This window comes from Oryctolagus cuniculus, chromosome 3, assembly GCF_051225735.1.
Source record: "Oryctolagus cuniculus isolate XC-2025 breed Fujian yellow rabbit chromosome 3, ASM5122573v1, whole genome shotgun sequence".
Classification (NCBI taxonomy): domain Eukaryota; kingdom Metazoa; phylum Chordata; class Mammalia; order Lagomorpha; family Leporidae; genus Oryctolagus; species Oryctolagus cuniculus.
In genome coordinates, this window is record NC_142869.1 from 140,635,205 (window position 1) to 140,661,921 (window position 26,717).

General features: G+C 45.0%; 1 protein-coding gene across 2 annotated transcripts in view; it reads left to right on the forward strand.

The window, feature by feature from the left end:
- Nucleotides 1–26,717, forward strand: part of RELN (reelin) — a 539,369-nt gene that overhangs the window by 436,524 nt on the left and 76,128 nt on the right. For both annotated transcript variants that reach the window (XM_051849694.3, XM_070071183.2), the window contains exons 30-41: nt 224–431; nt 1,600–1,676; nt 11,271–11,429; nt 11,619–11,807; nt 12,528–12,801; nt 16,155–16,295; nt 16,401–16,578; nt 19,249–19,333; nt 20,086–20,268; nt 23,754–23,925; nt 24,024–24,126; nt 25,665–25,894. In XM_051849694.3, the coding sequence (XP_051705654.3) occupies nt 224–431; nt 1,600–1,676; nt 11,271–11,429; nt 11,619–11,807; nt 12,528–12,801; nt 16,155–16,295; nt 16,401–16,578; nt 19,249–19,333; nt 20,086–20,268; nt 23,754–23,925; nt 24,024–24,126; nt 25,665–25,894 (1,999 nt within the window). The remainder of the gene's footprint in view (nt 1–223; nt 432–1,599; nt 1,677–11,270; nt 11,430–11,618; nt 11,808–12,527; nt 12,802–16,154; nt 16,296–16,400; nt 16,579–19,248; nt 19,334–20,085; nt 20,269–23,753; nt 23,926–24,023; nt 24,127–25,664; nt 25,895–26,717) is intronic.

Consider the following 26,717-nt stretch of genomic DNA (forward strand, 5'->3'; position numbering starts at 1 on the left):
CTCTCAGTTCCTCTGAGGAGCGCTTACTGTGGAAATGCACAGGTGGATGATGACCATGACAGTGGTCTTTGGGGGGAGAGTTGGGAAGTTCAAGTTTCCGTGCGGCTTCTTCCCCCTTGTGCCTCCTGTGCAAGGTCCCCCTCTGCCCGCGTGTTGACTGTGCCTTCTAGCCTTCCGTGATTCCAACACAGCCACCTCTCCTGTGTCTTTTTTTTCTCCAAAGCCGCCCATGGGACCTGTGTGTCCAATGTCCCTAACTACAGTGAGATGTTCGACAGGTTCGAGGGGAAGCTCAGCCCACTGTGGTACAAGATAACTGGTGGCCAGGTGGGAACTGGCTGTGGAACGCTGAATGACGGCAAGTCCCTCTACTTCAGTGGCCCTGGCAAGAGGGAAGCCAGGACTGTCCCTCTGGACACCAGGACTATCAGGTCAGTTGGCAGTTGGTGACAGTCCTCCACTAATGTATTATTGACCGCACCCAATGTCCTAACCTGAAACATTGCATTCCAGGAATAATTCATAGAGCAATGTTTCCGTATAGGGATTCCAATAAGTAAATATTAAGCATGGCATTCATTTGTATAAGGAAATGGGTAATTTCTACCCAAAAATCATACTGCAATTCATATCTCAGCGTACACTCATCACCAAGACCCATGTGTCTGGTGTGGATCAGCTTGATTTAAAAAAAAAAAAAAAAAACCCTGTTGTCATGAAAACTATTTGATATTATTCTTACTGTGTACCATGTGACACAAAGGTTTTTCTCCAGTTTTAAATTCTGCGTCCAGAAATGATGAATCCTCATTTACCTGTTTGTATTTGCTTATTGAAAACTGCCCCAGAAATTTAAGATCCCTATACTGACACCTACTGGCAACATAAAGAGCTGTTTGGATTTTGTAAGGTCAAATGAAATAGTAGCACACCTACTACTTTTTCAATTAAACTATCTGACCACTGGAAGAAAGGAAATGGGGGCGGGGGGGGGGGCGTTTGGAGGGATGTTTGGAATGTCTAGATCCTCTCTCACTCAACTCTGAGGTCCTGGGCCATTTTTCTTCCCTTCCCTCCCTTTCCTTCCGCACTCATCTGTCACAGGCAAGCCTGCCGAGCAGGGCCCCTCTGAGGGTTGCCAGGGCAGAGGTGCCCTGTGCATCACACTGAGTGTCAGTTGTGAGAGCGTCAGTCAGCTGAGTCCAAATCGGTCCCAGCCAGGATACCTAAATATGATATCCAATTTCTCAGCGTTGGATGTTTCCTCCCCCTGAGTTTCCAAGGATGGTTCGATCTGGATTTCAGGAGTTCCCACTGCAGTGGCAGAATAGAACGGGGTTAAGTTGCTTCCTTTTGCCTTAGGTCATTGTTACAGAATAAAGTGAGGGATGGCATTCATCAACCTTTTCTAAACGGTTACAGAAGGAACTTACCATAATCATCCTAGCTTCTACTTGTCCTACACCCTTTGAATTTCAAAGCTGTGCTTGTGAGTTAACAAGAGGTTTCTTTTTCTCCCTACTGTGTCAAAATACAAAGTGTTAATACTCTTCTGAACTCACCTGTTTGTAGGTAAACTAAAGTTATTTTTCCCTGCAGGCTCGTTCAGTTTTACATACAAATTGGAAGCAAAACTTCAGGTATTACCTGCAGCAAACCGAGAGCTAGAAATGAAGGTAAGGTACTATATTTCCATAGCAATTACAAATACTCTTGAAAAAGTTATCCTTTTTCCTCCCAAAAGTGTGGTCAGGACTTTGGAAACTGCTGTGGTACCCGGGGTCATTCCCTCTTCTGTTCCCCTCCCTAGAAGGTTCTGCAGGCTGCCCTGATTCCTGAGGTTCCTCATCCAGATCGTTAACCTTGAAAAATACAAGCTGCCTTGGGTGTAGGCAGGATAGGAAGTCATTTGTTATAGGAACTTCCGTTTTTGTGACTTTCCACAGGGAAGAAAACAGAAAGCGTTAACAGCAACCTTTCCACTTATCCTGCAGACTAGAAACTTCTGTGCATAAGCCATGAGTAAATGCAAATCAAGCTCTGCTCCTGTGCCTAAACATGCCAGGGGTACCAGAATCCTCATCCTCATGCAGGAGGAGCTGTTCTTGGTGACAATAAGCATTGCCTTTTGCCGGGCACCTATTAGAGGACAAACACTGTTCCAGGTGCTTCACTGGTGTTGATAGCCCTTTGCTGTGGATACTATTACTAAGTCCTTTTTTATAGACATAGAAACAGAGGAGACAAGTGACTTGCAGTCATGCGTAAGTGTATGGATGAGCAGGGATTCAGACCACTCGTGCTGGTTTCAGAGTTGATGCCTTCAATGTCGTCCTGTATTGCCTTTCTCCCTACCCTAAACTGCTCTCTCTAGGCCAAACCCACCTCTTTCAAATGATTCAGTTCCAAAAGAAATGCAAAAGGCTGGCTCCCAGGAGCCCCTGCGATATGATGAGGATCCTTGGGGGGCCCACAGAGTGAGTTGACTCCCAGCACAAAATCCGTGGGCTTCTCAGGTGGGGCCTCCTGCAAACCACAGTCCCAGGAGTGTGATGTGAAGAGTTCTGTGGCTCCTTTGTTTGATGTTATCTCAGGCAAAGCTGTGTGGAACACATTGGCTTAAACAGTGCCTATTAATCAGTAGAGCTACCAACAGCCCTGTTCATCAACTCTGAATTTTCTTGACTATATCATCACTAACTGAAGGCTTTCATAACTTTCTCTGAGTATCTCAATACTCTTCGTCTAGTAATTGTCCACATCATCTATTTACTGAAGTAGCAGTCCAGCAACATTTACAAACCACTTTTGCATTCTGTAATCTTTTTTAACAGTATATTTTGTTTATTTATTTGAAAAGCAGAGTTACAGAGAGACAGAGGGAGGAAGGGAGGGAGGGAGGGAGGGAGAGAGAGAGAGAGAGAGAGAGAGAAAGGTCTTCCATCTGCTGGTTCACTCCCCAGATGGCCACAATGGCTGGAGCTGCTCCAATCCAAGGCCAGGAGCTAGGAGCTTCTTCCAAGTCTCCTCAGGGGTGCAGGGGCCCAAGGACTTGGGCCATCTTCTACTGCTTTCCCAGGCCATAGCAGAGAGCTGGATCAGGAGTGGAGCTGCCAGGACTCGAACCAGCTCCCATATGGGATGTCGTCACCGCAGGCGGTGGCTTTACCCACTGTGCCACAGTGCTGGCCCCACAATCTGTAATCTGGATAAGCATCTGTTAAGTACCCATTCCCTGTCCTAAGCCAGTCGCTGTCCTAGGTGCTGCCAAGGCAATGTCACCAAAAGACAGGTGCGTAAGTCACGATGAGCCAGGACATGCAGCAATAACAAATGACCCTCGAATTGTCAATGGGTTGAAACAAGGATGATTTCAACCTTGTGTTACATCTTCATGGGTCATCTGAGGTCCTCATTCCAGCGCCCAGGGTAAGGCAGCAGCTGCAGATAGACTGGATGTTGTCAGCCTTGGGGCAGAGCGAAAGAGAAAGCATAGTAGGGTAGGATGTACCCTTAAGGGAACTTACATTCTAATGAGCCATGTCAGGTAATAAACTACCAAGAACAGAAATGAGCAAGAGAATGGCCCACTGTAGAAGCTAGATGAAAACTAGCACATCAGGGAGCAGACGTGTGCAGGGCAAGGTGCTGACTTGGATGCAGCAATGCTCAGGGGGAGGTCTCACGGAGCAAGCGACAGTGAATCCATTGAAATCTAAAGGAAGCCTGTGGGCATGACTCTTCCCAACACTGCAGACCCTTACCCCTCTTTGTGCATAAGCTGAAAATATTGAAAGACCTCGAACACCACATAGCAGAAAGTGTATGCTTATCACAGACCTGAGCTCCCACTCACTGCTTCTCTTCTGATTCCAGGAGCTGCCATCTGCCCTGCAGGGCCAACTCCCCCATGCCCACCCCCTCCCCCCAACCCCAGATCCTTTTAGAAACAAGCAACTTTTCCTGAACTCATCCTGAGCCACTTTCTTCAACTCAGTGCTGGCTGTGTAATTCACGTCCCACAGGCATTTCTCAGCCTTTTATTGAAAACTGATTGTTAAAATGTAAATCTGCCTAAATCCTCAAACAAATCTGTTCCAGGGATGAAAGTGAAGATTCTTCACTGACGCAAGCTGGAGCATCAATTTACACATTTGGAATTGAAATTAGGCTATTTTCAATAGGGCTGGGCAGAACCCAGATGGAGTTGGAGTTGAGAAAGAGACATGTTTTACATGCCTGAAGCACTTGGTGGATGAGTGGAAATGGCTGGCTTGATTCAGACACACAGTGTGTTAGCACAACTAATGAGGCTCAGCACTGGTATAAAACCTGGGTGCTGCTGTTTCCCTGTCTTGCATTCCTCCACTTCCTTATACATATCTGGAAGGTATTTCTTCCCCATCCTTTGGAACTGGGGCCCCAGCTCTGCAGACCTGTTGCCACCTGCAGGCATGTGTGACACTCCTGCAAAGGCTAACGAGAAGAAAGGTCACAGGCAGAAACCATGTGGCGTGTGTGCTTCCTGAGTCATGCTTCTGTAAGCTCATGTACATCTCAAGCACTTGGGAGGCTTGGTAAAATGCAACCTCTGATTTGGAAGAGCTGGAGTGGTAATGCTGCCTAAAAGGTTAGCCCTAACCTGAATGGCTTAAAACCACAAGCACAGTTTACGTGAGTTGGGAATTCTGGAACAGCTCGGCTTGGATGTTTCTGGCTCAGGATCTTTCATGAGGTGGCATTCGTAACAAAGGCCCTGTGGAGTACAGGTGTCAGAAGACTTAACCAGGGCGAGCTGGTCTCTCTCCAAGATGCCTCTCACATGGCTATCGACAAATGCTTCAGGTCTGGCTGCCAACAAGAAGCTTCAGGTTCCCGTTATGTGCTGCCCCTCACAGGCTATCTGAATGTCCTTGCTACATGTAGCCTGGCTTGCCTCAGAGCCAGAGAGCCAAGAGAGAGCAGTGAAGAACCCACCTGGTATCAGCAGAAACACACCATCACTTCTCTCACATTCTGATCACTAAAAGTCTATGCTGGGTTGGTGTTTGATGCAGCAGCCAAGTTAGCACTTGGGACATCCTCATCCCATATAGGAGTTCCTAATTGGACTCCATGCTCCTCCACTTCTAATCCAGCTTCCCAATGATGTGCACCCTGGGAAGCAGAAGGTGATGTCTCAAGTAGTTACATCCTTGCCACCCATATGGGAGACCAGTCTCTTGGCTTGGGCTTGGCCCAGCCATGGCTGTTGTGAGCTTTTGCAGAGTGAACCAGTGGATGGAAACTCTCTCTCTCTCTCTCTCTCTCTTCTCTCTTCTTCTCTCTCTTCTCTCTTCTCTCTCTCTACCTTTCAAATAAAGTGGAAAATGAATAAACAATAATTTTTCAAGAATAAAAGTCTATCCTGGCCGGTGCCATGGCTCACTAGGCTAATCCTCTGCCTGCAGCACCGGCACCCCAGGTTCTAGTCCTGGTTGGTGTGCCGGAGTCTGTCCTGGTTGCTCCTCTTCCAGTCCAGCTCTCTGCTGTGGCCCGGAAAGGCAGTGGAGGATAGCCCAAGTGCTTAGGCCCTGCACCCACATGGGAGACCAGGAGGAAGCACCTGGCTCCTGGCTTCGCATTGGCACAGCACGCTGGCCATGGTGGCCATTTTGGGGGTGAACCAACAGAAGGAAGACCTTTCTCTCTCTTTCTCTCTCACTGTCTAACTCTGCCTGTCAAAAAAAAAAAAAAAAAAAAAGTCCATCCTCACTCAAAATGAGAATTAAGGCTCCACTATTTGGAGGACAGAGTAAGATTTTGTGGACATATTTTTTAAATAATCAGTGATCACCCAAGGTTCTTGACATGAGCTGCCTAGGCTATGGAAGCCTTTTGGATTCACTGGCTCAACCAGGCAATAGGCAAAGTAGAAGTTCTCTCCTCCCTTCAGAGAAAAGTATATCCTTCTTCGATGGCCACTTCATGCCACTGGGATCTCACCCACAGGGGTCTTTTTTTGTAGGACCTTTTTTTCCCAGAGTGTCTTGGCTTTCCATGCCTGAAATGTTCCTCCTAGGCTTTCCGTCCGGACTTGAATGCCTTTAGGGCTGATTCTGAGGTGGGAGTACTACTTAAAGCTGTTGTCATTCTATGAGTTTGCTGTATGGACTGCTTCCCATGTTGGAGCCTTCACTCATTTTTTAATTCTGTCTATTATTGTTTCCAAATGCTTAGTCCTATTTATATAATCACTTTAATACTTGATCCTATCAGTATGGTCACTAAACCACTTACTCCTATCCATTTGATCTTTTTTATAGAAAACTTTTATTTAGTAAATATAAATTTCAAAAGTACAACTTCTGGATTATAGTGTTTTTCCCCCTATAACCACCCTCCCACCCGCAAATTTTCCCATCTCCTAACCCCTCTCCCATCCCAGTCTTCATTATGATTCTTTTTTTTTTTTTTTTTTTTTGACAGAGTGGACAGTGAGAGAGAGAGATACAGAGAGAAAGGTCTTCCTTTTTGCTGTTGGTTCACCCTCCAATGGCCACCGCGGCTGGCGCGCTGTGGCCGGTGCACTGTGCTGATCTGAAGCCAGGAGCCAGGTGCTTCTCCTGGTCTCCCATGCGGGTGTAGGGCCCAAGGACTTGGGCCAATTATGATTCATTTTTAATTATCTTTTTATACAGAAGATCAACTCTCTACTGAGTAAAGATTTCAACAGTTTGCACCCACACAGACACACAAAGTATAAAGTACTGTTTGAAGACTAATTTTACCATTAATTCTCTTAATACAACACATTAGGGACAGAGGTCCTACATGGGGAGCAAGTGCACAGTGATTCCTGTTTTTGATTTAACATTTGACACTTTTATTTATGATGTCAGTGATCACCTGAGGCTTTTGTCATGAGCTGCTAAGGCTATGGAAGCTTCTTGAGTTCACAAGCACCAACCTTATTTGGACAAGGCCATAATCAATGTGGAAGTTCTCTTCTCCCTTCAGAGAAAGGTACCTCTTTCTTTGATGGTCCCTTCTTTCCACTAGGATCTCACTCACAGAGATCCTTCATTTAGGTTATTTCTTTGCCACAGTGTCTTGGCTTTCCATGCCTGAAATATTCTCATGGGTTTTTTAGCCAGATCCAAATGCCTTAAGGGCTGATTCTGAGGCCAGAGTGCTGTTTAGGGCATTTGTCATTCTGAGTCTATTGTGTATCCTGCTTCCCATGTTGGATCATTCTCTTTTTAATTCTACCAATTGTTATTAACAGACACTTACCCATTAGATCTTTATAACACTTAATCTGCTATTTTTATCAGCCAGCTTAAGGGATTTGGGGGTCCTTAAAAGTAAGTCTGGGGGACTGGCACTGTGGCATAGCAGGTAAATAGCTGCCTGCAGTGCCAACATCCTATATGGGCACTGGTCCAATTCCCACCTGCCCCACTTCTAATCAAGCTCTCTGCTATGACCTGGGAAAGCAGTAGAAGATGGCCCAAGTCCTTGGGCCCCTGCACCCACGTGGGAGACCTAGAAGAAGTTCCTGGCCTCTGGCTTCAGATCGGCACAACTCTGGCCATTGCGGCTATTTGGGGAGTGAACCAGTGGATGGAATACTTTCTCTCTCTCTCTCTCTCTCTCTCTCTCTGCCTCTCTGTAAATCTAACTTTCAAATAAATAAATCATTTTTTAAAAGAAAGAAAAAAGTCCATAGGAATATATGTAGAACTATACTGCTTTGCAGTTGCAAACTTCATACATTTCACTATTACAACCTTAGGATCTTGGTAATTCTTTCCACTGTGCCCACCCTGCCACCCACACTCCCACTCCCCCTCCTCTTCCCTTTGTTATTCTCATTCTTTACTAAGATCTGTTTACATTTAACTTTATACATATATGATTAACTCTATGTTAAGTATAGCATTCAATGAATCATATGAAAGAGATAAGGAAAATATTACAAAGGAAAAGATAAACAAAAATATAGCACTTCCATTTGCTTATGGTCTTGTCGAGCCACTGGACCCAAAAGGCTTCCATAGCTGAGGCAGTGCATGTCAAGAGCCTTGGGTGGGGCCGGCGCCATGTCTCACTTGGTTAATCCTCCACCTGCGGCACCAGCAACCCATATGGGCGCCAGGTTCTAGTCCCAGTTGCTCCCCTTCCAGTCCAGCTCTCTGCTGTGACCCAGAAAGTTAGTGGAGGATGACCCAAGTGCTTGGGTGCCTGCACCCATGTGGGAGACCAGGAGGATGTGCCTGACTCCTAAATTTCTTTTAAAAATGGCTTTCTAAATTTCAGGCTTTGGATCAGCATAGCTGCGGCTGTAGTGGCCATTTGGGGAGTGAACCAACAGAGGGAAGATCTTTCTCTCTGTCTCTCTCTCTCACTGTCTAACTCTATCTGCCAAAAAAAAAAAAAAAAAAAAAAAAAAGACCTTTGGGTGATCACTGATATCACTGATGTCATACACAAGACTGTTATTTGTTAAATAAACAACAAGAGTCACTGTGCACTAACTTCCCATGCAGGACCTCTGTCCACAAAGAGTTGTATCGCTCAACTTAATAGTAAAACTTGTTCTCAAGAATCACTTCCACTTACTGTATTAAATAGAGAATAATACTATGTCTCATAAGTTAAAGTTATGTCTCGGGGCTCACAAGACAGGTACTATCCTTGGGTTCTTCTTTAAAACAAGTAAGTTTCTATAAGCAGAGAAGGGGGAGGAAGGAAGGGAAAAGAGGAAGGGGAAAAATGCAAAATCAGCTTCAAGAACAATAACATAGAACAGCCCTTGTCCAGACTGTTGAGAAACAGTTCTCTTAGTTTTTTATTCCATTCTTTTTTCTTTTTCTTTCTTGGACTAAACAGGAGAGGGAGGTGGAGAGGGAGTGAATGGGAGGGCAGGTATGGTGGGAAGAATTACTGTGTTCTTAATGTTGTATTTATGAGATACATACAAATAAAAAATAATAATAAAATAATCAAAGCTAAGTCCTGTTCTGAAGTGCTGCAGGTGTTAGTCTTGGAGCATAACTTGAACAGAAGACACTAGAAGGACCAGTCAGTAAAATTTGATTCACATGGTGCTTCATTTCTGATAGTTTCATCTACCTTCTGAATGGGGCACCCCCACATAACTGTCTTTATGTATTCCCTCCCTCAGCCTTCCCCTCTTCCATTTCAGTTAGTAAATGTTAACCCTATGAACACAAATGAGTAACCAGAATAAAAACTAAATGTTGATGTGTTGGCAGGCTGAGTCATCCAGTGTTACCATAAACATCAACAGGACACATTCGGAGCAAGTGTTGAGGGTCAGAGGCTGGAGCTTTTGCCGGGTGCTCCTCACTTGGCTAGGATAGACACTAGACACAACATCCTGGCTTTAGTTCCCTCGTGGACTCCCAGGTAGCTTTCTCCCTTCTCCAACACCCCAACACGTGGATCTCACCTCAGTCAGCTGCAGCCCTCGCTCCCCGTCCACCCACCTGGACTCAGCGTGCCGTCTCCCCTAAGTGTTGCTGTCCTTTGAGATACTTTGATCCGCCCCTTTAGTTTAATCAGCTCCTTCACTTTGAATGTGGTTGGTTTAATTCTCTTGAGATTTCTAATTTTAGCATATTTGTGATTATTGTTCCTGGCATCATCTCTTGTCAGATGTGGTGAAAATTATTCCAAACACCACTAATTAGCACTGAGAAGTTCTAGTCAGTCAATAATAGAGAAATGAAAAAAAAAAGTGCATACTATAAATGATTTCTAAATTTCAGGAGTTAGAATATAATAAAATAAACATAACAGATATAAATGTTCTAAGAATAATTTCTGTAAATACTTACAAAGTGGTTCTGTATCCCCATCATAATTATTATTCCAATCTTTGGAACAGTTTTGGAATAGCAATTAAATAGATGCCTCTATCCCTCTGCCATTGCCACCAAAATAGACACAGACCACACACACAGAAATTCTTCCCAAATCCCGCACAGTCTTGCATCTAAGGCTGACACTGATTTGCAACTAAATATATTTGGTATGTTCAAAAAGTTCATGGAAATGCAGACCGTGAAAAAACTTTACATGTATTTATATATTTTTTAATTTACTTGAGGGAGGGTGGAAGCACATCTACTAGTTCAACTCTCCGGATACCCACGATGTGCCCTCTGGTTGGGGCTGAAGCCAGGAGCCAGGAATTCAATCCAGGTCTCCCACATGAGTGGCAGGAACTCAGTTACTTGAGTCACCACCACGGCCTCCCAGGGTCTGCAGTGCAGGAAGCTGGAGTCAGGAGTCGGAGCTGGGTATGGAATACGGTGATTCCAGTGTGATACGTGGGCATCTCAACCAGCATCTTAGCTACCCCCAAACTTATCTTTTAATTCTGTTTTTTTTCCATCAGGATTTTGAAGGGTCCTTGTAGATTACAAATAGTTACAGCTCTACACACACATACACGTCACACATATGTGTGTGTGTATGTATACATATTGATTCCCACAATTTCATCCTTAGAAATTTGTTCCTTGGCATTCAATATCATCTTTGCCTATGTCCTCTTCTAGAGTGAGAATGTTTCTGGGAGAAGTAGAAGGGTAGCCCAGGAGGTCCCTGGCTCAGATCACCCAGAGACAGGAGAAGGGACATGGGTGGATGGAGTTGGGAAGGTGACACAGAGAAAGGGAAGTAGACTTCGCGTCAGAGCAGAGGGAGCTTTTCTGCTTTGCTGTTTAATAATCTGGCTTCATGCAGGCTTCATTGACCTAGGTCAGACCAGGCATGGAGTGCCAGTGAGAGGGTATTCGTGCTTAACGGCATTGCAGACTGAGCAGGGCTTACTGCCTAGTGCTTTAGCAACAAAGAATGCTGCTTGATTTGTACCAGGGAGATTGAGATATTTCTTCTGCATATATAATAATGCTATGAGACTTCATAATGTTCAGGACAGGATCTGAAATTCAGATACATGATCGGGAGTAGATTTTTATGGTCTTCTTAGCAACCTCCTCATCACTCACAGAAAGCTGAGTGGCCTTTCAAAGAGCTTAGCTATTTTTTTTCTCCATTTCCTGGGAGTCGGTGTGTTGGAAACTCACGAGATTGATGAGCGTTCGGGTTACCAGTGCGTTTGTAGGAAGTCAGATGAATGTGCCCTCATTCCAGGAGACACGGGTTGAACTTGCTGCTGTGTCACCGTTGAAAAAATACTGTGCCTTGCCTCGGGAGAGCTGTCCAAGTAACTGGATTTATGTCTTTTAACTCAGGGCTTGTTGTTCAGTATTCCAATGACAATGGGATAGTCTGGCATTTGCTCCGTGAGTTGGACTTCACGTCGTTTCTGGAACCACGGATCATTTCCATCGACCTGCCACGGGAGGCCAAGACTTCGGCGACGGCTTTCCGGTGGTGGCAACCACAACACGGTGAGCTACTGCTTGCTCCAGCTCCCCTGGGAGCCTGTAGACCCTACAGCACCCGCGTGCCCTTTGCATTCTGTGTGTCTTAATTTGCTGTCCATTTCTAGACAATTTGATTTAGCATCACAGTCACAACGATGCTCATATTGCTGTGTAACGAGGCTTCTCTAACTGCCTTTCTTCATCTGATTGTAGGGAAGCATTCAGCCCAGTGGGCTTTGGATGATGTCCTTATAGGCATGAATGACAGCTCTCAAACTGGATTTCAAGACAAATTTGATGGCTCCCTAGATCTGCAAGCCAACTGGTATCGGATCCAGGGAGGTCAAGTGGATATTGACTGCCTCTCTATGGACACTGCTCTGATATTCACAGAAAACATAGGTATATATTGTCCCCAGATGTCGGGAGAACATTTGATTAACAAGAGGACGAAATTAACCAAACATCGAGAGAAAATTCTGTAATGCAAAAGTGTGTGCATGACTGTCTGTGCTGAGAAAGGCTTTAGGGATAAAAGGAGTTGTATTCGTCCTCTAAAATGTTGGTGAGCTCAGTCAATTGATTTTTGTTGGAACTGTCTTTCATGGAACATGGATGATATGAGTAAGGTTTTTTATTAATAGAAAGAGAAGAGATTCCATGCATTCCATAGGTGCTGTTCCAAAAAATCAAAACCACATTTCTCTCCCTCCTCCCCTTGCCCCCATCCACCTCCCACCCTCCCCTCTCTTCGTTTCATCAGTTTTTTGCAAAGACATACTTTTAAGCCACTCTATATTCAAAGCATAGCAAAGACTGAATATAGGAAGACATTTTGTGTTTCCTACAATTTGTAGGATTATGGGCTTAAGACTGTAGGTAGGCCCTGGTCAAGGTGTTAGTGCCATTCAAGGTAGCAGCCTTCCGTTTTTCCAAGTCTGTGGCGACCAAATGCAAAACAGTAAACATGAGGAGAAAAAAAAATCAAAAGCACTTAGAAGGCACTAAAGATAAGCCATGATTTTTGTTGCTCTCAAAAATGTTGATTGCAGATATGCATGCCAAATGAAAAGAGAGCACATATGCTACTGTTGAACTTTTTTTTTTTTTTTTTTTTGGTAGGAAAGCCTCGCTATGCTGAGACCTGGGATTTTCATGTGTCAGCATCTACCTTCTTGCAGTTTGAGATGAGCATGGGCTGTAGCAAGCCCTTCAGTGACTCCCACAGTGTGCGGCTCCAGTATTCTCTGAACAGTGGCAGGGACTGGCATCTTGTCACCGAGGAGTGTGTCCCTCCGACCATCGGCTGTCTGCACTACACAGAAAGTTCAACTTACACCTCGGAAAGATTCCAGAATTGGAAGCGGATCACTGTCTACCTTCCCCTCTCCACCAAGTGAGAGTTGCCGTGGCTGCCTGTCAGAACTCTGGGTTTCTGTCACCTAATTTGGAGATAGTTGTGATTCCACCTGGGGATTCTATGACTCTTTCATAATTATGCATGGATATGCCAGGAAGAGGGCAAGAAAACATAAAGTGACTTGGGTTCCTGGAGAGTTCTGAACATCCTAGAAGGCTGAGTCTTCTGTTCTTTGGCAACATAAAGGCTGCCCACCAGACTCAGTTTTTAAACTGTTAGAAAAATAAGGCTCTACCCTTTAAGCCAGACTGACACTCATTCCCATTCAGTGGTGTGAAATTGTAACATACAGAGGAGTGCTCTTGGCAGAGTTACAGAGTTGGGGTTCACTCCCCAAGTTGCCACAATGGCCAGGGCAGGGCCAAGCCAAAGCCAGGAGCCAGGAGCTTCTTCCAGGTCTCCCACATGGCTGCAGGGACCCAATCACTACTGCTTTCCCATACCATCAGCAGGGAGCTGGATCAGAAGTGGAGCAGGCAGGACTTGAACCGCTACCCATACGGGATGCCTGTGCTGCAAGTGGCATCTTAACCCTCTAGGCCACAGTGCCAGCCCCTGTTTTGTTCTCATCTCAGCACCACAATAGAGATAAAAGCTTGTCTGGTGCCTTGGGGATATTCATGCTATTTTGCACCCCCACATTTCAGAACGCATTGGAGAGCTCTGTGGATTTGAGCAGCCTTCTGCTGTTGTCATGTAGGCGTTTGGCTAAGTTGAAGATCTTTCTAGGAACCAATATGTTCCTAGAACTGTGGGGATGGATTAGAGATCCTGGAACTGCCCCCAATTCCTTGCCTCTCCCTCCCTGTGCTGTGTTCTGTTTGCAAGGGAGTTGGCCCAGCCCTGTCTATCCTTGGCCTGCAGATAGGGGTGTGTAGAGGCAGAGGGGGCCTGTCTTCCTCCCTTTCCTGCCCCAGGTGCTCCTTGGCCAGCTTCTGCAGCCCCAGCTCTCCGACACTGCCTCTTGTGACCCTGGCCCTTGGGTGTCAGCAACTGTGTCTCTCCCTGAGCCCTCCAGCCTTTAACCTGGCAGTGGCTTCCTTTAAAGAATTATTTATTTATTTATTTATTTATTTGAAAGTCAGAATGACAGAAAGAGGGAAAAACACAGAAAGAGGTATCTTCCATCCACTGGTTCACTCCTCAAATGGCTACAACAGCCAGGGACAGAGCCAGGCTGATGTTAGAAGCCTAGAACTTCATCTTGGTCTCCTATGTGAGTGGTAGGGGCTCAAGGACTTGGGCCATCATGTGCTGCTTTCCCAGGCACATTAACAGGGAGCTGGATCAGAAGTGGAGCAGGCAGGACTGGAACCGGCACTCTAATAGGAGATGCTGGCATCATGTGTAGCATCTTAACCAACTGGGCCATAACACCAGCCTTTGTAGTGGCTTCTGGACTTGCTAAACTCTGGCCTCCTCACTGCTCTACTGGCTTCTGCGTTCTGACACTAGCAGTGTATTAAATTCCCTCTGTGATAAAAACTTGAGAGTGGCTTCTCTTTTCCTGGTTCAGTTCTGACTCAGAAATGTACAGCTGTGTGACAAGAGGGGAAATGCAGGAGACCAAAGCACTTTAGTGTTAAATCTGGAATAGTTTCCCTGTGGACACCCAGTGCCTAAAATAGGGTTTGCTTATAGCTCATTTCTTCATTTTGTTATTCAACATTTTTTGAATGTCTGTTGTTGTTCTGTGCCTCTGACACTAAATGAACAAGCAGATGCCAGGATCTAATTATATTATTTAGGATAACAGATCTCTAAGCAGCTTTTTCTGATATAAAATGACAACAGAAGTAACACCCAGGGGTGTTATTGAAACACAGGAAGCTAAGGAAGATCTGCACAGTTCCTGGGAGCTGGAGGGAGCTTCCTGGAGGAGCCTTTGTCGCCACTGAGTCTGAGTGAGTGGGGCTTAGCCACGTAAAGAGGAGTATAGGTGACCATATGTTGTGCTGCTAAAAAGCCAGGACAAAACCCCAGTGTCCAGAGTGTGGGTTGACAGGGACAGTCAAGGCTTCGGTGTTTCCAAGTACTGTCGTGAGTCTAGACATCAGGAAAGAGAGGCTGGAGCTGGGGAAGAGGGCAGATGATGGGGGGCCATGGCCGTCATCTTTACTTTGGTCCTGATGGTGCGTGCATTGGGGTGTTTAGCAGAGTGACCATGGAATTAGACTTCTACTGTAAAGCCACCACGCTCTCACACTGAGAAGGGACTTGTGTGGGAGAAACAGCAGAACTTGCAATGGTGCTACTGACATTCTGCTTGGCTAGATGTGTTCTGTGTTCCCCAGTGACCAGCTACACACTTCAGCCATACAATCCATTCCTAAGTGGGGACTGTCGCTGTTCCTCGGTGCGGCTGCGTCTGTCGCTGCAGGAAATGGGCTTCTGACCAGTGCAGCCCAGGTCACAGATCACCAGTGTGGTAGGAAACACAGGATGCAGCCCATCATTCCAGTCCTCTGGCTTATGGGAGCCAGAACCTGGAAAACGTAAACAGAGGGCAGGGGTAGGGTTCGGCTTCCATTTGACTCTCAGCACCCAGGAGAACAGGGACCTCACTGCCAGAACACTGCAAATTCCAACTTTTCCTCTTGTTTCTCATCTTCTGTCTCTTTCCCAGTTACTGAGTAGCAGTAAAAGCCAAAAAGCAAAAGCCAAAATTCTACCCTTATTTCAAAACCAAGAGTACATTGGGGGCCAGCATTGTGACACAGAGGGTTAAGCCACCCCTTGGGACATCAGCATCCCCTATCAGAGCAGCAGTTTAAGTCCCATCCAGCTTCCTGCTAATGCACCTGGGAAGATGGCGAAGAATGGCTCAAGTACTTGGGCCTCTCACCAACATGGGAGATCCTGATGGAGTCCTTGGCTCTTGGCTTCAACCTGGCCCAGTCCTGGCTGTTGTGGCCATTTGGGGAGTGAATCAGTAGATGGAATATGTCTCTCTCTCTCTCTTTCTCTAGCTCTCTTCCCCCACTCTTCCTCCCTCGCTCTGCATTTCAAATAAATAAATAAATCTTTAAAAATACAAGAGTAAAACAGTCATCCAAAATAACTCTTCCATGTCACACATGTGTCTGCAGAATTTTACACGAGAGATGTTCAGAAATATTAAATATTCATGGTGAAATATTTAAATAGCATGCATTCTCTTGTCTGGATCAAGAGGAAAGAGCATGCACTACTTAGCGTAAAGATAAAGTGTCTCAATGCAGAGGGATCTGGACCCTGGAGAAGGGCACTTTAAAGGGAAAAGAGAATTAATGTCTTTTTCATCTTCTCAAGGTTGCTTGTCAAACCAATGCCATGTTTTCTGTGGTTAGTTCTCCCAGGACCCGGTTCCGGTGGATTCAGGCCAACTACACCATGGGGGCTGATTCCTGGGCCATTGACAATGTCGTGCTGGCCTCCGGCTGCCCCTGGATGTGCTCAGGACGGGGGATTTGTGATGCTGGCCGCTGTGTGTAAGTGAATAAAACCGGCAGTTGCCGTCTTTGCTATGCAAAATGGAAAATGGCTGGTCGAGCTGGTAACAAGTAATGCCTGTTCTCCACCCCTGTCTTCCCAAGGTGTGACCGGGGCTTTGGTGGACCTTATTGCGTTCCACTCATTCCTCTGCCCTCGATTCTTAAAGACGACTTCAACGGGAACTTGCATCCTGACCTGTGGCCGGAAGTGTACGGTGCAGAGAGGGGAGATCTGAATGGTGAACCCATCAAGTCTGGAACGTCCCTCGTTTTTAAAGGGGTCAGATGGGCTTCCACTTCTCTACCCTGCTACTCGCGCTCCCTCCCTCACCCGAAGGCATTTCCAAGTCTGTTCCCTGGGTCTGCTCTTTTAGACACAGCTCCTATCTTCCAGCCCAAACCATGGGTCTGCCCCTATTCGGTACATTTTTTACCATCACATGGGCATAAACCTTCTTCCGCCTCAGTGACCACACCTTCTTTCCTTTCTGCAAAATTATATGTTAAAATTCGTAGCATGCAATTTTTAGCATTCTAGATTTCTGGAATGCAGCATTTTATGTTATTCAGTACTTAACTTTGTAATATTTTTAAGTGATTTTAGGAAAGGTCTTTCCTTTCTCCTTCCATTATTTTCTGCTTCCTGACAATAGAACCACTTGGTGACTTCAGGAAAACCAAATGTTTAGGTCAAGTTAAACAGCATTTTCAAACGTTAGTAGATTTTTGTATTTCAGCCTGGAGTCTGGCTGAAGACACATTAAGCCAGTGAGTGATGCTCTGTCCTACGCTGGCACATATTCGTATGTGGATCCATCCTACATCCCATCTCTCCCAGCGTGGGGAAATTGACATGCCTAGGTGTACAGGTGAAATCTTTGACAATCTGCATGGGAATCTCGGGAACCTTAATGACCAGCACCTAGCACTTAGAAAATTAGACACCCTGGAACTTTTTCAGTGCTGCTTGCCAGAGGCAGGTTATCATTCTTATTTAAGTTCTTCTCAGGTTCTGGTTGAGAAAGAAAAAATGCTAAGAGGTATGAGAGATTTACAAGTCTATGAGTTTTGAGTAGCGACAACCATTGAGGAGTGAAAACTGCAGAGTTCCTAGTCTGCTCTAAGGGTTTGGCTGTCGTTACCACTGCTTCACTTCTGATCTGTTGGAAGCAGCTGATGAGACCCAAAAGCTGGAGCCCTGTTACCTCTCGTGCTTGGAAGATCTTCACCTGATATATTTGTGAGCAACAGAATTAACCTGGTTCTTAGGGCCGTTCAACAAGAAAGATGCATCGTCCTGTGTACTCTCCCTTTACCCACCCAAATGCAAGAGCAGCCAAGCACTGTGTGTGTTAGACAAGTTATCTGTCAGTCCTGCGAGCTGTGGCGAGGGCTCAGCAGGTGCCACTCAGCAGGCTGCAGCTCGACCTGAAAAGGCACTCTTTCGTGAAAAGGGAAATGATAGTCTGATTTTAACGTGGATAGATTCAGGAGTACTATTGCCTATTTAAAATAGTGCATTGGTTACAAACGCATTCCCTCTGTTTGGCCCAAATGGATCACTGAGCCTGGCCAAAGGACAATAATGGAAACACTTGTGTGGACTAGGCGAAGTGTGTCAGCCCGGCTGGACATTCCCACTGCACGGATATCGCTGTCAAGTGCTGAACTGTAAACAGGCATTGCAGCTGTGAAAGAGAGATACTTTCAGATTGCAGAAAATTCTTAGATTCTGAATTTAACACTGTCTCACTTCCTTCTCCCTGAACCACAAGATGGTTTGATGAGTAACACACTGGAATCTTATAAAGGACTGAGGCTAAGTTGCAGAATCCGACACACCTGGATCTCCACCCGCCGTCTGCCACTTAGAAACTGTGGAACCTTGAGTAAATTGTGGCCAGTCTCTGAGTCTCCATCTCCTATCTGCAACATGAGGAGAGTAAAACTGTCCTTTAGGAGTGCAGGGCGCTCTGAATGAGTTAACGTGGAGAGTGCTCAGTCTGCGGTTGCCCTTATGAAATTAGCTGTATTTACGATGTGTTCAGCTAAGGAAGAATACGGTCCATCATGACTGTTAAAGAAAAAGAGGGAAAATGTGCTCTTTCTGGCAACAGCTACACTTGATATTTGTGAGTTGATCATTATGACTGTGCCCGCTCTGTCACAGGCGTGCACCCCTAAAGAGTCACTTCTTCCTGAAATCGTAGCTGAGAAACTAAAAGGCCTGCTGGGCCCTGAGGACATTGGCCTAGTGCTGTTCTCTTTCACTGTCGCTGCAGTCCTGTGCACAGCTGAAGAAAACAACCTTTCAAGCTGTCAATCCCAGGCAACCAGGAATAGCTGATTAGCAGAAAAAATTACTACAGCTAATGTGATCTCTTCCCTCGGTCCTTGGTTTCTCTGCATGAGTGAGTAGAGCCTTGGCGTTGGAACTTGCCTTTAGTTACGCCTTATTTCACTTGACCAACCGAGAGGGATGTGTTGTGTCAGCCTGAACGAGAACCTCCTGGGGCTGGCTGAGCAAGCAAAGGAGTAGCGACTTCCTACAACTCCTTGGAACCCTGAAAAAGTTGCCCATTAGTTCCCGGCTTCCAGCGGGAGCACTTGGCACATCTTCCACCTGCTTCCTGCGTACTCCTCTCATGGCCAGCTGTGAGCAAAGCAGGTTCTTGTGAAAAAGACCTGTCAGTAGGGAATGCTCTCAGGTTCGCAATTCTTTTTATGTGAATCACAGCAACGTCTGATTCAGAGTTAAGACAATGAAATTGTGTTATTCAGGCAGCAAAAATGAAGGCTGTGAGGAGAGGGGAAACAAGAATTGTTCCATTTTTCCTTGTCAGCTGGACAAAATGCTGCCCTGTGAACTTACCTAGCTAATATAAGTTAGGTGTGGAAAATAACTTTGCAAATGACATAGGTTGTGTAACACATGTGTTCTTATTTGCAGGAAGGACTAAGGATGCTCATTTCAAGAGATCTAGATTGTACCAATACCATGTATGTCCAGTTTTCACTCAGGTTTATAGCGAAAGGTAAGGCTTCTATGGTTATGAATTTATTATTTCCCTTCAAAAATTCTGTCATGCATGAAGATGTGATGACTATTAAGCTGCACGAAATTTGTTGCCTGGATGACCTGACATAAATGTTCACAAATGTTCTTCTTTAGTGTCAGTTCATCTTAATGTAAGGGCATGGTAACTACTAATTGAATAATTTCATAAAGCTGTACTAATCATACCATTTCTATGGTAGTTAAATTTATCCTTATATTCCTAAGCCCACCACTGCTGCCTAGCTGTTTTTGGCTTTTCTCTTGTAGATGTGAACGCCCCCCCCCCCCCAAAAAAAAACCTATTATTTGTCATTTGGTTTTTCCTGTTGATAAAATTTTCTTTAAAAATGTCATTGTATCCATAATACATTTGCAAGTATTTTTAATATATCCTGAGATATAAACATTTGCTGTTTTGTAAAATCAGGATGCTTGTAGAAACAACATCTTTGATGTAACATTTCCTAAACACAGAAAGGTGCATGTGCATATATGAGAGAGAGAGGTGGTTCTGTGTGCACATCCAACATTCAGTGTGTGTTTGAGATCTATTCCTACAGAAGGCCCAAGCTGTCATAGCTTTAAGTCCCCTCTGAGGCTTTTGGACTACAAAGCCTCCATGTAAATATAAATTGGTTTATGCATGGATTCCAAAAGAGTAGGGTAAGAACCTGTCATCTCCCCATTGCTATCACAGTGTGCTCCATGCCTGTGTTGTCTTCTTCCTAGGTACCCCAGAGAGGTCTCACTCCATTCTCCTGCAGTTCTCCATCACTGGAGGAATCACTTGGCACCTGATGGATGAATTTTACTTCCCGCAAACAACCAATATACTTTTCATTAATGTTCCCCTGCCCTCCACCGCCCAGACCAATGCCACAAGATTCAGACTCTGGCAACCCTATAATAATGGTAAAAATGCCTGTGTTCTCCTGTGATCAAAACTGACAGTTGCATGTTAACCTATTTGTTTCTAAAGGGCCAGGGTGCAGGGGACAGGGAGTGCCCAAAGAGTGGCTTAGCGGTCCATAGCACACGCATTGCACATTGTACCTGTGTAACTTTTGACATGTGTCAGTATTTAAGTGCACATCACTGCATTCATTGCTTCATACTTGACTCCTAAGTTCTTTTGATGATGTGAATGTAGCTGGGTCCTTTCACAAAGCTGAAGCTTTTCTTTTAAAGATTTATTTACTTATTTAAAAGGCTGAGTTACAGAGAGAGAGAGGTCTTGCATCCCCTGGTTCACTCCCCAAATGGCTGCAACAGCCAGGGCTGAGCCAGGTCAAAGCCAGGAGTCTGGAACTCCATCCAGGTCTCCTACTTGAGTGATGGGGCCCAAGTACGCAGGCCATCTTTTCTCTGCTTTTCCAGGAATATTAGCAGGGAGCTGGATTGGAAATGGAGCAGCCAGGACTCAAACTGGCACCCATATGGAATGCTGGCACAGCAGGTGGCATCTTATTTTTTTAATATTTATTTTATTTGAAAGTCAAGGTTACACAGAGAAGGAAGGAGAGGCAGAGAGAGAAAAATAGGTCTTCCATCTGCTGGTTCACTCCCCCAGTTAGCCGCAAAGGTCAGAGCTGCGCCCGTCTGGAGCCAGGAGCCAGGAGCTTCTTCTGAGTCTCCCAGGCAGGTGCAGGGGCCCAAGGACTTGGGCCGTCTTCTACGGCTTTTCCAGGCCAAATAAGAGAGCTGGAACAGAAGTGGAGCAGCCAGGACTTGAACTGGCACCCATATGGGATGCCGGCACTGCAGGCAGTGGCTTTACCCACTATGCCACAGTTCTGGCCTCCACAGGTGGCATCTTAACCACTGCACCAGCCCCTCAAAGCTGAAGTTTTTAAAAAATAATCCAGCCCTACCATCAGGCCATCTTCAGGTGTCACTGCATTTCTGTTGAATTCACTTAGGAATTCGCAGTTCTTCTGAGTGTGGCAGTGTGTTGTGAGATCGGACAGCATGATATCAAAGTGCTATGGTAAAGTGACAGGGATGTAGACCAAGCAGACAATGCCTTAGAGAAAAGATTCTTACCATATACACTAGCTTCAGTGATACATTACAGGAGTGTGTAACTTAATAGCATTTTCAGGTAGTTACAGAAAGTTACTCTACAAGTTTGTAATGTTTTACTGTATTTCCATTAACTGCTGATGATAAAGGGCCAGACTTTACCAAGTCATTCATTGACTCACCCCAGTAAGCACAGAGATCACACAAAGCAGGGCTCTTGGGAGAGTCATCATAAGGGAAGTATACTTCTGGGCCAGTGCTGAGGTGTAGCTGGTGAAGCTTCTGCCTGCGATGCTGGCATCCCATATGAGGCACCGGTTCCAGACCCATCTGTCCACTTCCTATCCAGCTCCCTGCTAACGTGCCTGGGAAAGCAGCAGAAGATAGCCTAAGTATTTGGGACTCTGAACCCACATGGGAGACCTGGAAGCAGCCCTTGGCTCCTGGCTTCACCCTGGCCCAGCCCTGGCCATTGTGGCCATCTGGGGAGTGACCCAGTAGGTGGAAGACCTCTCTCTGTGTCTCCCTCTCTCTCTCTCTGTAACTCTGCCTTTTAAAATAAATAAAAAATAAATCTTCAAAAATAGTGTACTTCCATCTCTGAAATTTAGCCTATGGTTCCCTTGCTAGTAAGTACAAAATAAAATAAAAACGTTATTGTATTTGAGGTATTTACATACATATATAATATATAGTATGATCATCAAATAAAAATGCAGAAAAGGAAAGAGCCAGTTTCACAACACTGGGCATTGTTGTCTTCAATTTGTACTTGCAATGCTCATCTGATTTTTTCTTCTTTGTTTCCATCTACAACTTCCAATATAAGAAAAGGAAAGACAGCAACTAGAATTAAAGCAGTGATTGGATTAGAAAGAGATAAAGACATGTGATTGCAGTTGATGTATAAGGTTATATCTACAGGATCCTATTTCAGATCCTGCCTTATGTTTTGTGAGAATTGTGCCGTAAGCAGGATTGAGTGAAGAAGCAACCTCAGGGAATCTGGTTTTTTTATGACTTGAAATTACGTGTTGGCCTTTATTACAGAAATTTCACATAACCTGTATTTTCTTACCAATGAAAATAAGTACAAAAGGATGGTACTTTTCATCAAAAAGGCATTATCATTGAACAGAATAAAATTATAGAGTAAGCTAAAGGAGTTAATTTCATTTCGAGACACCTTCCTCCTGCTGCATCTCCTCACGTGATCACATTTAAGTACTCAGTGGCCTCCTGCTCGCCGCAGTCACATCCCCTTGCTCAGGTTTGGTCCAGACAGTGCTTTCCTCTGGGACATGGTCCTTAAACACCCAGCCCACGTCACTGAATCAAATACTGGGACTGATGAGTCTGCACAGTGAGTTCATTTGTGTTCTGTATATTCCCACAAGTCTTCAAATGGACATGGGAGGTTTGAAAACCAATAAGGGGCTGGCGCCGCGGCTCACTAGGCTAATCCTCGCCTTGCGGCGCCGGCACACTGGGTTCTAGTCCCGGTTGGGGCACCGGATTCTGTCCCGGTTGCCCCTCTTCCAGACCAGCTCTCTGCTGTGGCCAGGGAGTGCAGTGGAGGATGGCCCAAGTGTTTGGGCCCTGCACCCAATGGAGACCAGGATAAGCACCTGGCTCCTGGCTTCAGATCAGCGTGGTGCGCCTGCCGCAGCGCACCAGCCTTGGCGGCCATTGTAGGGTGAACCAACGGCAAAGGAAGACCTTTCTCTCTGTCTCTCTCTCTCACTGTCTACTCTGCCTGTCAAAAATAAAAAATAAAAAAATAAAAAATAAGGGAAAAATAAAGTACTGCATGTCACGGCATATTTTTCTTCTAGTGTACATACACAAAACAGCTAAGCCTTGTTATGAATTAGGGCCATATTGTCGTCTCCAAGGTCGCCCTTCAGCCTGACTGAAGCAGGGTGCTAAGCTGTCATGAGTGACTCCTCCAGCAGACTAGCTAGCATCCCCCAGTTCAGTGCCCCCTGACTGCCCATCCTCACACACCAGACATCCGACAAATGCCCCCTAAGCCACAACAGTGTGAGTCAGCCCGAGTCAGCCCGTTCTGGCTGGGGAAGGGTCCATGGCACTGCTCTCATAGGAAGGACAGCACACTTCCCCACACTGTCACCCCTTCCTGAAATTAGCAAGGCAATCCCATGCTATGTCGGCTACACAGGTAGCGAGGGCAGTTTTTCCTGCACCTTCATCTCTGTAAGTTGTCCGTCACGTCATCTGAGTTGTTTGTCTGTCTAGAACACATCTGTGCACCTGCTGTTACCCAGTTCCTTCTGTCCTCATTTCCAATATGCAAAAACCATCCATCTGATTTTCATCATTGGAAAACCTTGCCCTGTCCTACAACGTCATAGGTAAAAAAGAGGAAATCTGGATTGTGGACGACTTCATTATCGATGGGAACAACTTGAACAACCCAGTGATGCTTCTCGACACCTTTGACTTCGGGCCCAGAGAAGACAACTGGTTTTTCTATCCTGGTGGTAACATTGGTCTTTATTGCCCATATTCTGCAAAGGGAGCCCCGTAAGTGTCTGATGGAGGAGCTAAAAATAAAACTATGCTCTATGTATTGTGATGCATTTTTGCCTAAGCGGATTCCTTGTTGCTTTCTTGTATAACAGAGAGGAAGATTCGGCCATGGTGTTTGTTTCGAATGAGGTCGGTGAGCACTCCATTACCACCCGCGACCTCAGTGTGAATGAGAACACCATCATCCAGTTTGAGGTACTTGACCCTGTTCCATTAGAAGTGCTGTGAATTTTATCTCGAACAACATCTAGGAAAGAGGAGGAAACTCTCAGAGAATTTAATGCATTGTAACTTCCCATTTCTGTGCAAGTCCGTGAGAGATTTGGGCATCATAATTCACTTTTATTAGCAGAACTGATTGTCCTATGAAGGTTTATGTCTGAGTTTCTGTCCTTTATTTGTGGCCTAGTTTCCCCACCTACTACAGTGGAGAATTGTTGAAATTGAGTATTTGAAGCATAAAAATGAAAAGGATCATACTGTTCTGGTACTGTTATCATCACAGGTCACTAGTCAGTACTATGCCAGCACATGTATCATGATGACATGAATTTCATAGATAAAACAATATAACGTGGTTTTCATAATTGCAAAGGTATTTGCTCTGTGTATTTTATTAATATTGATGCATTCTTTATATTTGTCAAGAGAGCAAATCAATAATTAACATAAAAGCCCTGACATATTTTAAAAACTTAGATAATCTAATCGGTGGAACCAAAGGTGTTCAGGTATAGTAACTTCATTTTCTCTCATTTTATATAAAAAAAAGAAAAACCAGGAAGTAGGTAAGGCAGAGGCTGGGACAATTCCAAATGTTTAGAACATACTCGCTTCTCCACTTCAGTCTGTACTAGCCTATCAGCTGACTTACTGAAAATAGCACGTGGAAGGAGATTGATATATTTACCCTGACTGGACAGTACAAAATGTATACATGCACCAAAATATCACATGGTACTCCATAAGTATGTGTAATTTTATGTGTCTATTAAAGCTTAAAGATCAATACAAGATAAAGAGTACCTAATTGCATCAGCATGATTTTGATCATCTGTTTTTTAGACTGTCTGCGTCCTCTAAATTCGATTTGTGTCCTATAATCTCAGAAGGCGCAGACCAAATGAGTCCCAAGAGGAGGAATTACTCTTATCTGTTTTAAACTTTGCATTATATTTTCCAATTTTATTTATCCCTTAAATGCTAATAAAAGGTAGCACATTTGGCCCTTTTAGGAATTCTACTAGCAAAAAATTCAAGTAGAAACAAGTGCCTATGGAAGTTTCTCAGATGTTAATAGCTTACTCATCAGAAGGTCAGGGAATCAGGTCACACACACACACACACACACACACACACAGAGTCCTCTGAATCATGGGTCCCACATCTGTGGATTCAACCAACTGCAGATGGAAAATATTTAGGAAAATCATTGTATCCGGCATTTGGAATTGTCCCAGCCTCTGCCTTACCTACTTCCTGGTTTTTCTTTTTTTATATAAAATGAGAGACATAAATTTTTCATGATGCCCGTTGAGGTTCTTTATGAAAAATTATAATTTAGAGGTAATATGTGATATTGCTCAGTTAGGCAAAACAGAATCTTACAGTGTTAAATATTTCAACAAGACAGTTCCCGGGAAAATGGACTCTCTGGAAAATAATGAAGTGGTGAATCATTTCAAGGCTTGTTGCTCTGGGGTAATTTGCATCATTTTTCCTTCTTCTCCAAGATCAATGTGGGATGCTCAACCGATAGCTCATCTGCTGATCCCGTCAGACTGGAATTCTCAAGGGACTTTGGGGCAACCTGGCACCTGCTGCTCCCCCTCTGCTACCACAGCAGCAGCCACGTCAGCTCCTTATGCTCCACTGAGCACCACCCAAGCAGCACCTACTACGCAGGCACCACCCAGGGCTGGAGGAGGGAGGTCGTGCACTTCGGGAAGCTGCACCTGTGCGGGTGAGGGCCTGCGTGGCGCCGTGCATGTTTCTCCTGTCACAGTTTGTCCCCAAACTCCTCGTTGACCTGCCACTTTATCACGGGGACATGTCCACCTTCCATTTCTTCCTCCTGTCTCACTTGAAGCAGGGCAATGGATATTTAAGGCCTAGAGCTTTGGGCTGACCCAACTATTAGAGTTTGCAGGTAAAGGTTTTAAGCACATGCTGTGGACTGCACCCCCTGGCGTGGTTCACTTCCCCACGGCGTGCCCTTGATGCTCTGAGCCTCCTCCTGCCTGCCAGCCCCCACCTCACGATATAAATACGATTCGAATTGTATGACTTTCAAGTACCTCCTTCCCCGTCTCCTGCAGGGAGAGGTAATATATGGAGGAAGGAAGCCCGCAGAAGATTTCTGGTGTCTCATAAAAAAAAAAAAAAAAAAAAAAAAAGTGTTAGCACTTTTTCCCCCCAGGCACTTCTACTTTTTCAACCTCTCTCAGCATTCTGGTTCCGTATAGTTGACTCTTCTGTTGCAAAGCTACTTGGAGATAAAGGACTTCAGCCCTAATAGAAATGAAATGAAAAGTAAGAGTTCAAAACATGAAGCTAATAATATCAGTGAACAAAGAGGGGAAGTCAAAAAAGCAGCCTGCCTCAGAGTTTCTGTCTTTTCTCTTGGAATAAAGAATTTATTCTTTCAGAGTGTGTCAAAAAAAAAAGAAGAAGAAGAAGAAAGTAGTAATATCATACTTTCAAGATGGAAGTAGACTTCTAGTCCTGATGTGAAACTAAGCATAATTAGAAATCATGGGTCTCCAAGCAAAACTGCAAACACTTGG